The 15,164-nt window shown below is 36.7% G+C and overlaps 1 protein-coding gene across 4 annotated transcripts in view; it reads right to left on the reverse strand.

Moving 5' to 3' along the window:
• hnrpkl (heterogeneous nuclear ribonucleoprotein K, like) overlaps positions 1-14,772 on the reverse strand; it is a 15,785-nt gene extending 1,013 nt beyond the window's left edge. The window contains exons 1-15 of one of the 4 annotated variants that reach the window (XM_051109981.1): positions 14,648-14,772; positions 13,047-13,157; positions 11,712-11,809; positions 11,572-11,628; positions 10,652-10,695; positions 8,806-8,878; positions 7,410-7,523; positions 7,149-7,277; positions 6,721-7,031; positions 6,371-6,424; positions 4,673-4,712; positions 3,531-3,546; positions 3,314-3,346; positions 3,119-3,186; positions 1,782-1,951 (exon numbers count right to left, since the gene is read on the reverse strand). In XM_051109981.1, the coding sequence (XP_050965938.1) occupies positions 1,782-1,951; positions 3,119-3,186; positions 3,314-3,346; positions 3,531-3,546; positions 4,673-4,712; positions 6,371-6,424; positions 6,721-7,031; positions 7,149-7,277; positions 7,410-7,523; positions 8,806-8,878; positions 10,652-10,695; positions 11,572-11,628; positions 11,712-11,809; positions 13,047-13,107 (1,268 nt within the window). In that variant the 5' untranslated portion in view covers positions 13,108-13,157; positions 14,648-14,772. Of the gene's footprint in view, positions 1-1,781; positions 1,952-3,118; positions 3,187-3,313; positions 3,347-3,530; positions 3,547-4,672; positions 4,716-6,370; positions 6,425-6,720; positions 7,032-7,148; positions 7,278-7,409; positions 7,524-8,805; positions 8,879-10,651; positions 10,696-11,571; positions 11,629-11,711; positions 11,810-13,046; positions 13,158-14,647 lie in introns of all 4 variants that reach the window. The other 3 variants (XM_051109980.1, XM_051109983.1, XM_051109982.1) reach the window with 3 other exon arrangements.
• Between the last annotated feature and the right edge of the window lie 392 nt (positions 14,773-15,164).

The raw sequence follows: 15,164 nt of genomic DNA on the forward strand, positions 1-15,164 counted from the left end.
TAAATAAATAAAAAACCTGTGAAGAACTACTACTGTATATCTGATATTTCATGTTTGTATCATGGTGACCAGCTGAAAGCTGTTGTTGATTATTTTATAGTTTATATTTATAACATTTATAGATAATAATGGTCTACTGGTGTAATACCTTCAGTCATTTTGAATTTAAATTACCTTGACTTAGAGAATTTTTTTAAAACATTTTCTCGTATTATTTCTGAACATATAATAAGTATAAGACAAGTTTGTACAAGATGTAGTTGTAGTTCATGCATCTTTTCTGCAAAGATATTTAACATTTACATCATGGTGACGAATAACGACTGTAATATTAATACGTTTATAAGCTTCAATGTGTGTTAATGCATACAGGGACTTATATCCAGTGTTTTATTATATATTTGACTACTTTAGGAAATTTTTATAGTATTTTTTAGTACAGACCTACCTGAAAAACTTCATTTCATTTGTATATTTGTTCTATTACATTTATCTGTCCATTTGCTTGTAATATCAAAATGTTTAAAGAATGACATTTCAACAGCATCTAAAACTGTGGTACTGTAACAACCTTATTTCCATCACACATAATTATTGTGATGCATATATATCATCAGTTATACTGTCTTATGTGCAACAATGAATCATGCTCAGTAAGACCAATTCAAAAAGTAAACAGGGTCAGTTATGATTTCATGTTGACTTCTTAAATTTAACAAAATGACTTATTAAATGTATACCCAAACAATAAGTTCTAAAATCAGAGTGTTTCATTTGCATGATGATTTCATAAAAGCATGTTACAGACAGGAGACAGGTTTGCATTTTGCATTAGAAAGCAGTCAGCATGTTACAGTAGAAAGGCTGGCTTATGATCTGTTCGCTCATGCTACAGCAGAGAGACATCAAATCAGCTTGAGTTCAAACAGAGTATAAGCCAGCACTGACATGGTCAGATGCGAGTTCAGATGTTAGTCAGAGAAGGTTAAACTGGCAGGCCTCTTCAGTTAGGGTGGGTGAAATGTGTTTGAGGGTGGGGGCAGATGATGCTGGGCCTGTGCTGTAGGGCAGACCGTGATTTGTTGTCACTTCATCTAACTAACAACAACAAAATCACAAGTCTTCCACACAGAAGCAAGCCAGCGGTCACTCCATTCTCCTGGGTCCCACTCATTTGCCCCTTGGTAAATTATATTTGGATATTATTCCAAATGGAACTAATAAAACAAACCCTTTTGTACACATTTCACAATAAGGGAAAAAAACAAAACATGAACCTCCCCCTGAAGTTGGAAGCTGTTAGGTCAGGCAAAAAGAAGTGCATGAAAAGGCAGTCAAATGTATATATGAAGCATGAGGAAAGTGTGGAAGCTAGTGAAAAAACATTTTAGTTCCTAATAGTAAGCAAAGGAAGACAGGCAATTGGCATTAGCAGTTTAGCACCTGTATCCCCATAAAATACAAAACTTAATATACTCAGGAAAATGTGCTTTGTTTGGTTAAGTGTAACCTTGTGTCCAAACCAGGTATGACAAGATAAAGTAGGTAAATAAAATATAAATATCTTTTTTTTCCAGAACTGGGAGTGCTGATTCTTATTCAGAATCGGTTCTATGAGGATTGTTAAATGAAATCCTTAAGGAACTGTAATTGTTAAGTGGATTCAAAGCTCCGAATCTCAGCAGTCTGAAATTGGAAACCTGTCGCACCTGGTCAGCACACATGATGATAGGTGTCAGGATGGGGTTGCGGTAAAGTGCTGGAATAGGTGACAGACTCACCTGTTCTGTAGTAGATACTGGGCGTTCTGAATCTGGTCCTGTGTGCCTGTGATGGTAATGATCCTGTCCTCTGAGCCCTCCAGAGGCTCATCGATTTTAATAGATGCTCCCGACTCATGACGGATTTGCTTGATCCTCTGGCCGCCTTTTCCAATGATAGAGCCAGCCAGCTAAAACAAGACAAAATGTCAAAAAAAAAAAAAAAAATAATAATAATTCTGCCATTCCACTAAAACTAAAGGTCCAATGAAATGCTTTGAAACTTGCAGTGTCTATGTGTTGACATAAATATTAACTTATACAGGAAGACTGGATATCCAACAGTCCTGTCCCATTTTTTTAAAAGCCATCAGCGTTCAGTTTATATCACAGCTTGGGCCAGAGCCATTGAGCAGCGTAAAGCTGCATTTGACAGCATATGATGGTCATAAACTCATCCATATTGCATTATCCATATATAAAATAGCATTCTCTGTAGATTTCAAATGTGTCCAATACATTTTGTGGTCTGCGCCGAGTCACGCATATGATGCGCTCCATGCTATCGTATCTCGGAGCAGACTGTGAGTGTGGTGCCGCAGTTCGTGTGACACAAAGTGAAACCAGACTTCATTTCCCTCAACGGAATACATATTTACACTGTCTAAATCGTTCCCCATTCCCTATAGAGTGCACTATGTGCCATTCACCGTACCGAAAATACCAATTCTGTGAAGTAACCGATTTCATCCACAGATACAGCATCTATTTATAGTGTAGGGAGCGGGACGCTTCAGATTCTAAAGAGCATTTAATTGGACAAAGTTTGAAAAGCTGAAGTACAGCCAAAAAAAAAAAAAAAAAAAAAAAAAAAGTTTGATTTTATGGCGACTTTGAAAAACTAGCTGAAACAAGAATAAATAGTTATTAGCCAAACCTGAGTATCGAAACCAGTTCAGTTTGATTCTGTTTCACACGCTCTCAATCTGATTTTGATTTGGGTATATTTCAGTTATGTCCATTTTGCTGACATAGAAAAGAAATTTTCACTCTGCTAAAGCCAAAATATAAAAATATGAACATATAAAATACCTAATTACATCGATAAATACAGTAATAGTACAAAATACTGAAATAAAGTTGGTGCTTAGGTGTGCGCAAACTGAGTTTGAATCAGGTAATTTCCCAATCACACTCACTTGTTCTTCCCTCCTGCCCACTGTTTCAGGTAACCACCAAATAAAATTAACATTAAGCTAATGTGGAAAAAAAATAATAATAATTTTTAATATAACGAAAAATTATAGTAATCTTGCCTTTTCCATTTTTACAAATAAGTTGCAGAATTTAGCACTTACATCTTTAGGGATAGTCACTTGTGTTGTAATAACGGGTCCACCAATGTCACTGTAAGAACCTCGACCACCTGATGAAACACACATTTTACTATGATTCGGCCAATCCCTATATGTAGGCCTCTAAATACACTCTTATACAAGCATAATTAATATATATAAACCATAATTAATGATTACAATATCTGACACACTCACCTGATTGGAAGGGCTCCCAAGAAGAATTATTGTCTTCAGATGAAACAAGAAAAGAAAAAGAAGATGGAAAAAGTGATCAAGATATCAGAGCTACGACAGTAAGGGATAAAGAGAGAGAGAAAAGCAGGAAACGCTACACTATTGAGGAGTGCAGTGCTCCGATTGACTGGAGGTAACCTTGAGCTAGTGTGCATGTGTGCAGCTGAAGAACACTCACCATATCCACCTCCACTCTGTGTACAATGATGGGGGGGAGGGAGAAAAAAAAACAAAAAACATGGAGTCAGTATAGAGAGCACAAGCGTATACTCAAAGCACATTCTACATGGATCGCTGATTCTTTGAGCTTCCAATTTGACACGTCTATTTAAAATGAAAGCAATAAACCACTCAAGGCCATGCAACAGTGATTTTTACTACAGTTAAAGGGGTTTCAGGTCACTGCTTCAACACACACCTAACACTTCTGAACTGCTGTAAAATTATTGTACTGATTAGGTTCAAGGGACTTACTGATTTTTAAAAACTGGCAACAGAAATGACAAAATGATTTTAACTTATTTATGCATCGTGACATTTACCCCAATTTTCAATGTAATCTCATTCACAAAAAACAAAAAACAAAACACACACACACATAATGTTTAAATTACACTTAAAATTACTGACCATTACACTAAAACCTAAAAAGTCTAAAATGGGCTTAAAAAAAAAAAAAAAAAAAAAAAAAAAAAAAGCTAATATATTTTAGAAAATTATTTATTTAATTAAAAAAAAATTAAGCAAGTCATTTGTTGTAATTTTTTTCTTTCGATTTTTGTAAGAAATGTGTCCTGGATGTGTGTTTTTTTTATATTGGGTTACTGGTGCAATGGCTCAGCCGAGCAACTGGCTATTTTACAGCAGCTTCCATTCAGATTTTAGAGTCTAAACTATCTGTTTGTAAGGTAAAATTCAACATGCATGTGGTGATCCTCTACGTGGACACTGTCAGGCTTGCCATCTTCTAGAACGCTCAACTCAGCGCAGCGTTGCCCAAAGTTCACTGGCGAGTGTGATGGCTTTCACCTACGTATTTAACTGCTCCTTAGTAACCAAGGCAACAAGTGATTCAAAAATCTGTTGCCAAGCAACAGCAGGCCAAACCAGTGCACTAGGCATAAGAGCTCCACATATGCATCTATTACACTGTCACTTCAGAGAGAAAGAACAAGCCATTCCACTTTTTTTTCTGAAAGTGCCCATTAATGAAAGGAAAAAAAAGTCTTTCCTTCACAATGATGGATGACCATCAAGCGATGAATCTCAATACATGCTGCTAAAATACAAATTCACATTCATATGTTGATTTACGCTCACCATGCTCTCGTAGCGGTCTCCAGGTCGCCCCCTTCGGTCACTGCTTACAGGAAGAGAGACATACTTAATTTCATATGTTCTAAGTGGCCATGCTTCTGAAAGCTCTGAAATAACCCGACACCCCAAAAAAAGAAACTACAAACAGACAATAAAATAGAAAAAAACACATGGAAATTAGATAAAATGTGACCCTGCTCCACAAAACCAGTCTTAAGTAGCACAGCTTTATTTGTAGCAATAGCCAACAATACATTGTACGGGTCAAAATTATCGATTTTTCTTTTATGCCAAAAATCATTAGGATATTAAGCAAAGATCATGTTCTATGAAGATCTATATTTTGTAAATTTCCTACTATAAATATATAAAAACTTAATTTTTAATTAGTAACATGCATTGCTGAGAACTTTATTTAGACAACTTTAAAGGCGATTTTCTCAATATTTAGATTTTTTTGCACCCTCATATTCCAGATTTTTAAATAGTTGTATCTCGGTCAAATATTGCCCTATACATCAATGGAAAGCTTTATTTATTCAGCTTTCAGATGATCTATAAATTTTAATTCCAAAAAACTGACCCTTATGACTGGTTTTGTAGTCCAAAGTCAAAAATGAATAAATATTTAAATATAAAAGGCCGCCATTTGATTGCATTGAAATGATTACAAAACATATTTAATATTCTGATTATTTAATCATTATTAATTACATACCAATATTTGCTGATTAGGGCCACAAATAGCACATTACATTACAACGGTAAACAAAGCTTTTAATAGATAATAGAGATTATATAAAAGATTATCAGGTTAACTGGTATTCATTTCACACTAGGGGTGTAACAGTACACGTATTCGTAACGAAAATTTTTGGTATGCATGTGAACCAAGTACAAGAACAAGTACAGCCTTTCTTCCCCCAAGCAATATCAAAAAATAAATGGCGTTTTGACAGTCTTTGATGTGGATTGCTGTATAAACGCCTCGGAGAGGCACTTCTGGGACAGGAACGTGCTGCTATAAACAAAAGCATTGACTAGAGTGGCCGCGATCAGCTCCAGTGGCCATAACAGAGCTGTAACTCCCCGCAGACTTGTGCAGAGTAAATAGGGTCCGTTTAAACGGCAGCGCAGAGTGTGAGTTCCATGCCCCTTACCACTAGTTTTAACGCAAAATAAATTAATGAACATTTCATGTAATCGCTCAATCAGTGTTTCAACCGTGGAAAGACGTCAACAAAACAGCGTGGAAAAAGTAATGTAACATTTCATTTAAAAACTGCATGATGTGCAATTTACATGTTTGCACACATTTTGTTTTAAGTTAAGTGTTGATTATTATATTTAAAAATAAATAGTTATTAAGTTTAAGTTAAGTTGTAAATTGTAACCTTATAATGTGAAAGGTAGATTTTTAGCACTACAAAAATTAATTATAACTGAATGTATTTAAAAAGAGAGCAACTTGTTCAGTAAACAGTTTATTTAAAAAAAATAAATAAAAAAAGTTTAGTTTTTCCCCCAGCTGTAATGAAATCATATTAAACCATGACGTTAAAAATCGAGGTACAAACCGAACCGTTATATTTGTGTGCCATTACACCCCTATTTCACACTCTTACTGAAGTTTTGCATTTTGCTGCTCATATTTTTTTTTTCTGCAGGTCAGTTAAATCTACAGCTTTTCCGACTACTTACTTTGGTCTGTCATCCATACTGCTGTGATAGCTCTGGTGGGAAAATCGGTCACCTCTGGAAACAAAAAGTCATGTTAAATCAGTTACTTCTTTCCTATTACACAAATGTAGTTCTATGCTGATATGATACCTAATATATAACATATGACAGACTGGCCAGAGAACTCCTAAGAACTGCATTGATTCCCTCATTAATATTTTTCAACAATAACTATGACAATAAATTAAAACACAACAGCTGAGAAAATGATAAGGTGGGCTGGTTAAATAGTTTATTTCAGTTATTATTATTATTTCTGTCCTTACAGTAGGAAATCACTGCAATGCACACAATGCACTACATTCTCTTACCCTCCTCTAGGTGGTGGTGGCGGAGGCAGAGGCAGATTTCGGGCCCTACTGCCCCCACGTCCTCCTCTCCCTGGTGGGGGTGGAGGTGGTCCACGACGAGGGCTCATGTCATCATAATCCCGTCTGGATGGAGGCATGGGACGACCTCCACGGCCAGGAGGCATCCGATCGAATCCTCCTCGACCTCGCATTGGGAACCCACCCATAGGCCGTCGCCCTCTTTCTTCATACATCATAGTGAAGCCACCATAGTCATATGTCTCATCATAAAAGTTTGGGTCATAGGGCTGGGCTCGACCTTTAATGGGAGCCTACGGATAATGCAGGACAAATATGAGTTTTATTTACAAACCAAGAAGAAACATTGATGTTGCTACAATCAGAAGGAAATGTCCTCACATATCTTCATCAATATTTTGTCATCTCACCTCTGAAATCAGCTCTAGAATGACCTTGATGCACTCAACCACACGCTCAGGTTTACCCCCGACTAGCACTACGCGGTCAGTGGAGTGGGGGCAACATTCCTGGAAGAGCTTGATTGTAGTCTGGGTATTCTTAAAAATGAATAAACCAATTTCTCATTGTCAGGGCAATACTTTTTTTTGTGAAGCTGATTTAAATGTTAAGATAACTGGTAACTAGCTCTATCATTTTACAATATGTGATATTTTTAGCTCTGTGCTTACCTCCCTCAGTTCCTTGATCTTGGCACCTTTGACTCCAATAATGCCTCCGGCCAGACTCTGATGAATCAGCAGACGCAGCTCACAGTCAAAGTCAGTCCCACTGTAATGCTGATACTGCCAAACAGGCAGAGTAAAGGAACATTTAAGAACACATGCAAACCAATAGAAATGTTTCATATCCACATTTTCATAAAAATGCATACATTTACGTTTGGGATTTTTTACGTTTTTAAACATTCTACATTTTTACGTTTTTAAAAACAAATATTTTATGCTCACCAAGGTTGCATTTATTTGATTAAAGGAGAAGTCCACTACCAGAACAAACATTTACAGATAATGTACTCCTTGTCATCCAACATGTTCAAGTTCGTCTTTCTTCAGTCTTAAAGAAATTACGTTTTTTGAGGAAAACATTTCAGCATTTTTCTCCATATTATAGACTCGTGCCCCGAGTTCGAGCTTCCAAAATGTAGTTTAAATGTAGCTTCAAACGATCCCGAATGCGACTGTAAACAATCCCAGCCAAGGAAGAAGGGTCTTATCCAGCGAAACGATCTGTTATTTTCATAAAAATAATAAAATGTACATACTTTTTAAAGTCGAATGCTCATCTTGTCTTCCTCTGCCTGAAACCTAACTGTCTTGAGCCAGAATACATAGAGTTCAGGCAGAGCAAGACAAGACGAGCGTTGAGATTAAGAAGTATTTAAATTGTAATTTTTTTTAATAGAAATACCGATCGTTTTGCTAGATAAGACCCTTCTTCCTCAGCTGGGATCATTTACAACCGCATTTGGGATTGTTTGAAGCAGCATATAAAATGCGTTTTAGAAGTTCAAACTCGGGGCACCATAGCAGTCTATTATATGAAATGCTTTGCTCAAAAAAAAATTTTTGTTTTTGGATGTGGACGTCTTTAATAATTCAGGAATAAAAATAAAACAGGTATCTCGAGTTTTAGTCATCACGTGATGGCAAAGCTGAATTTTCAGCAGGCACTACTACAGCCCTCACTGTCATATGATCCTTCAGAAATCATTCTGTTTTGCTACTTTGGTGCTTAGGGAACATTTCTTATTATCATCAACATTGAAAATAGTTGTGCTGCTATCACAATTTTGTCTTTGTCACTTTTGATTCATTTCATGTACCTTTGCTGTATAATTAAATATCAAATTATTACTAACACTTAAGAAGTTTTTTTCGTAATTAAAAATTATGTAAAAAGACTAGAACAGTAACTAGAACAGAACAGACTAGAAACAATTTATCAACTTTTAGAATAGACTAGGATACAGATAGGCTCGGAGGTAACAGACGTGCTAAATTATATGTATACAAAACACTAATGTGGATTTACTGGTGTCCTTCAGTACTGGGTTTGTATGCTCACCTCCTCCAAGGTAGGGATGATCTTCAGCAGAATCTCACCAATAGTCTCTATATCTGCACTCACACTCAGGATACTGTAGCAGCACATCAAGCCAAATGAAAGACAAAAGCAAAACAAACGGATACAAAACTTTAGATCCTGAGCCCTGCTGCATAGCACAAAGCAATGAAGAAGGGGGAAATAAAGACTTGGAACCAAAAGAAAGTAAATTAAACACTGCTGAACACATGTTTTAAGTCTTCCAACAGTGGACTGAGATACGGGCAATTGACATGCACTCAGTTCTCGCACATTCAATTAATACAGGCCTTGAAGAGATGGGCGACAGTGGGAGGGCTGAGACTGAACAGGCACTGTATGGCTACACGAGCCAAGAAAGAGAATGAGAGAGAGCAAGACAGGCCTGCTTACCACTATCCCACCACCAGAACATTTGGGGGAGAAAGAAAGAAAGAAAGAAAGAAAAAAGAAAAGAAAAAAAAAATAATCAAAAGTCTCTTGCAAATCACTTTATGGTGCCATGAGCACGTCACATTCTCTCAACGACGAGAGAAACCAAAACCAAAAACTAACAGAAAAAGCAAAACGAGGCAAAGGGGAGGGGAGGGGAAGGGAAGAATGATAGATTTTTGCAGATAAAGAGCCTAAACGTATGTGTGCTAAGAGAGAAAGAAAGAAAGAAAAAAAAAAAAAAAAAAAAAAAAAAGGGGGGGGAAGGAAATGCAGCACCAGAGAAAAATCAAAGACAACAGTGATGAGTGACAGAGAGGGCCGCGCCACAGCGCAAGCTCAGAATCATGGACAGTGATGTTGGGAACAGTGAGGGAGGGGGGCTCAGGGGTTGGGGGGCAACAAGGACAGAGCGAAAAGAGATGGGCTTCTCCACAATTCACCGTCAGTATCAACAACAAATGAAAATAATCATCCAAACTAGGACTGGGCAGTATGATGCATTGGGTGTGATAACTGGTAGACCTTTTGCCGTTTTACCTTTTTTATTTGCTTGTGCTTTTGTGTTTAAATAGACTGTTTTAAGTTACTTTAAGGAGTAATGCAAAAATACTAGTGATGCACCAAAATTAATTTTATACCAAATCATTTGGTAAAAGTAAATAAATTTGAAATTAAAGTTTTGATTTAGACAATAACTGAAAATAAAGTTACTGTAATTAAATTTGGGTAACTGAACTCTTTAAGCAGTACATAAATTAAACCAGACATAATAAAGTTCTTCACAAACAACATTTTACATATTTCTACTTCAGCATTATTTTTGGTCATGGCAAAGTGCGTCCACATTTAAAACTTATAATATTAGTTTTATTGTTTGGAGTCTTTCGATTTACATGTCTTAACGCTGTTTTTGCTTTCAGATTTAATTACAATATGTTATGAATAATCTGATATTTAAGAATTAAAAGAACTACAGCATGGTTCTATATATGTAATTTTTATTCGCACCAAAAATACCATTTTGGTCATACCACCCACCCCTAATCCACACACTTCATTCAGCAGAGACTAATATGAGTGAGGTCTCTCCCCATCTGAGAAGTGATTGATTATATGCAATTCTGTGCGACAAAGAAAGTTCTCAAATTATATTCAAAGACTTAATGGGGGTGTTGGGGGAGGAGAGAAGACATATAAATATATATATATAAATATATACAAAAAAATTAAGAAAAAAACAAAAACAAAAAAAGTCAAATGGAACAATACACGTTTCTTAAAAGGGGAGGGGGACTATATGTGTGAAAATGTTAAAATGAAACAGAAGGCAGGTTATCAAAGACATGTGTTCTCTTTCTAATCAGGCAGTGAGGCAATAACTGGTGGGACATACCGCTCTGGGCCACTGCTGTCTGGGACTGATACACTGGCATTGTACTGCATTGGTCGTGGAGGTTGGCATTGGGCAAGGGCATTCAATCACATGATGTCAAGTAAGGTGCCCGTTTAAGGAGGGGCACGTTTATGGGCGGGGCCAACCGGGGTGTCAGGTGGGCGGGCGTTCAGGGGCGGAGGTTGGGCCAACATCAAGGTGGGCAACGCAGGAGGGGCAAGTCGATCCAGTACATGGGCAACGGAGGAAGGTGGCCAAAAACAAAAAAAGTAAAGGAGAGGGAAGAGGGGGAGAAGGAATACATTTTTAATTGAATACAAGGCTATACTCATTAATCTACTGTCCAATTTTCTTTTCTTTTCTTTTTTCTTTTTTGAAGAGACTTTGCAATGAATGCACAAGAAACAGGGCTGGACACATCTGAAGACAGTTTTTCATGTAGAACCACTGGGCAACAGTGGTTTACACAGGACTATGGGTCAGCTCAAGAGTCAAGACATCTGTAATTGGGTTTTTAAAGTGGGGGGAGTGAAAGAGAATGCCTTCAAGAACTAAGTCGAGAAGTACTTCCCCTTTAATACACAATGTCAAAGACTCACAAAATAGCCTCATTTCAGAGAGCTTGTCTGTCCAAATGAGCCAACCTATAGCTACAAAATGGAAGATCTGTCCTCAAGATCAAATGCATAAAAATCTTTGCAGGATTTTAATGGGATTGTAATGGACGGATTGCTGTCATGACTTTTGATTTGTGGGATTTCAAATCCGACTGATTTGTGTTTTTGGCTGACAAAGCTGCAATGCTCATGAAAACAACTGTTGGACTTGAAAATGCTGTCAGAAGTCTTCTTAAAACTTGACCATTAGAGAACTTTGCTTAAAGGTTCATAATAACATTGGAGCATGGTCTTAATACTCACGTCTGTGCGTAAGGCTTTAATGTTCTTGCCCCCCTTTCCAATCACAGCCCCTGCGTTCTGAAAACAAAGCGGCACTATTAAAAATGTCATTGATATCAAAGAAATGGAGAAGAAATTTGCATTGGTATGGCTTTACTCACTTTGCTTTGGAGAAGCACCCTGAGCTCTACCATTTCATCTGTGTTGCGGGAGCGTTTGAATGCCTGTTCCTCATCCATGTCCTCAGCAGGGCGCTTGCCTGAGGGAACACAAATCTGGCACATGAGCCTCAACAACAATTCAGACATCCCTGTTTATCAAACTGCTCGTTCTGAGAAAATGGCATTATGGAATTCAAAACAACCAAGCACTAGTGACTATGATTTCTCACGAAATCTGAAGACAGTTTAACAAATAACGTTCTTTCTACCATAAAAATATTATGCTAAAATCCATGTATAAATATAGTGGAGAAAATGTTTCTATTTTGCATTTTTCTAATTTAACATAATCATTCATATAAACAAATTTATATTACTGGGGGGAATATATGTTTGGGTTCCGCAAGTAAAAATCATTTTCTTCACAGGGCACCCTTCTGGTGAAACGACCTGCCCAACTCAATCTGAACAGCTCTTCCATCTTTATTTGACCCTCTGACTCCAGCACTCTTTATTCTTAATCTGTTCTTATATATAAAATAGAAAATCCCTTTTAGACTAGTCTAGTCATTTACTTACTGCTTGTTTTCTTAAAACAAGCTTGTTTTCTTAAAAAAACAAACAAACAAAAAAAAAACTAGCTTCTCTGTTCCTTTTATATTCTACCTATTTTTTTCTATTTATTATACAATTAACAAAAAAAAGCCTCTAACACTAACTTGCTTTTTCTTTTTTATTCTATCTGTTTTCTTTTTATTATATAATTATAAAAACACCTTACTACGTGTACTACGTTAGGCTAACTGAGACTTGTAATATCACTTGCATGCTCTTTTGTTGATTTTGATTGCTTCCATTGTCCTCTTTTGTAAGTCACTTTGGATAAAAGTGTCTGCTAATTGTCTAAATGTAATGCAACAATAACATTCTATTATATCATTGAATAATGCAATTGTAGTTCTTTCCCTCTTTAAAGTTAAGTATAACTTTTTGTTTTTTCACTCACGTTGATTCAACATTTAATACCAATTCACACCGCACCAACAGACGCACACCAACACCGACAGGCGATCAAGTACAGTACAACACTTCTATGACACTCCATGACCCAACAAAAGCCAATTTAACATGTTCAATTTGCGAAATCCAGCACCCAACAATGGCAACAGACACCAACAGGGATAACACACTGATAAGACAAAACCTGGGTAACATGTCTGTTGCCATTTGGCCTTTATTTATAATAAAAAATTAATTAGAAAACTACTTCCAAAACCAAGGCCACAGAAAAAGTGGACAGACGTGGTTGAGCTCTGTTCAGAGACTATACGTTACCGTTAGTGTCAGTGTTACTGAAAGTGGTCTCTTCTTCCTGCTGCTCAATTTCTGTCTCCATTGTCTTCAGCCAGCGGTGAAACTGGAATAGGCTGTCCTCGACGGGTAACTCTAAGAGACATAGCATTTTGAGCATTAAAACAATACAGAAACTACACTACATAATTATACGTAAGGAATACACTTTCCTGGTCCTACTGCAGCTAATTTATCAGTGCATGTCATTCAAAAGAACTAAATTCATAAATGTTCATAAAAATGTAATAGCTTGTTCTATATCAGAATCGACATCCATGGCCTCATTTCTCAACACCTCCAAACACCTGTCAGTGATTCTCAAGTGGTTTTGAGTCACCTGGCAACCCAACACAGTATCAGAATCACACAAAATGTAAACACAAGACCTTAAAATGTATTGCATTTACAAAGAACTACAAAAACATGCAAAATTAACAATGTAAATGCAGAAAAGAGATGAGGATAAGCATTACATTATTATTAGACATTTTACCAAGTGAGATAAATCTGTGCTAGAATACTCCACAGTTTATTGGACTAACAAAAATAATAAAGGAAGTGTTTCCTGTTCCACTTTAAGAGATACGTCTGTTTATTCTGCCATCCAAACTATACATTAAAAGATTCATGTATCACGGCACAGTGATAGCATTAGAGGGCAATACTATATTGAATATGACAATTTTCATGCACAATAGTGTTTAAATTAAAGTGATGTCAAAAACTGGTAATATACCAAGGCACGTTTTGTTTGCATGATTTCTCGTTTGATAAGATACAAATATGTTAAGCATACGGTTACTTTAAAAGCCAATTAAAAATGCAAACAAAAACAGAATATACAAGAAAGAACGCAATATATTCTAAAAATTAACTTCAAGAATTACAAGACCATTCAAATGCAAACTGCATTTATTTTACCAGCAAAAACACAGCTATTATTACTAACGTGTCACCTTACGTTATCTAACATTTCTACTGGTTATATATTAAGGACTAGTTCAGGGCTGTGTCAAGGCCCAGTGTTTCAAAATGGTGCGCAAGTAGCATTTAGCCTGCTAGCCTTACAGTTACAGTTACCATAACAGTACAAGCCTTCATTAACTGACAACACCGCTGCATCTACTGAACTTCACCAAAGAAACACCTATCAATTCTGTGGAATGTAACGAGGACATCTGTCTAAAAACATAATATCAACGACATTTTTTTGCGCTTGCGACCTATGGGCACAAAATGGCTTGTTTTCTAGCTTCACTCTTATTGCGAGCAAAATGACAACACGGTTTGGTTAGTCCATTTAGTGTACTTATTTATAAACAGTTTCCGTCTGTATGCAAGACTCTGCTTTGGTTAGATAGTAGCGAAATGATTATCTGACGACTGTTGCGTATGATCAGCAGGAAACTCCATTTTGAGAATTGCTTACCTTAGCAAGCTAGCTGGCTAATTTACAGCACGGCGACGTATATAATGGTCTAATTAACGCTCGACAATTCTCTTACGTATCACTTTCAGAAATAACTGAACAGTTTTTAAAAAAGGTACTTTTGTAATACTACGATTCAAAATATTTAACAAACCTGCAGGCAGCCCTTCCGTCACACCAATATTCGCCCGAAATTTCTGCGCCTTCTACCTTGATTTCATTGTAGGTTTCCGTGCATTTTTTAGCATCGTGATTGGCTATACCAGAATTCAAACGCGCGGCTCTATTGGTTAAAACGACTGTCAATATAAAATCTATGAATCTAATTGGCTAAGGGCGCTGTCAGCTAAGCAATGTTGTTCCGCCCCTTAGCGTTCGCTTACATTATAGGCTATCGTCATAGTAACTGGGATGCGCTCTAGTTATCTTTCGTTCGCATCATATACCATAAATAAAAAGAGACTTTATTTTATCACCGTTTGTATTGACAGATTTACAGTCGATAATGGTGCAACCTCTCATGCATTTCGCATCGGACTGGTATGGTTCGCACTGTATTGTGGAAAACAAAAAAAAAAACAAACAAAAAAACAAAACCCAGTCTAACTAATAGAAATGCAGGACTAATTCTAATACAGCAGCTGCCCCTGTTTTAAGATCAAAAATGCTTG

The sequence above is a fragment of the Labeo rohita genome, chromosome 5, assembly GCF_022985175.1.
Source record: "Labeo rohita strain BAU-BD-2019 chromosome 5, IGBB_LRoh.1.0, whole genome shotgun sequence".
Taxonomy (NCBI): Eukaryota; Metazoa; Chordata; class Actinopteri; order Cypriniformes; family Cyprinidae; genus Labeo; species Labeo rohita.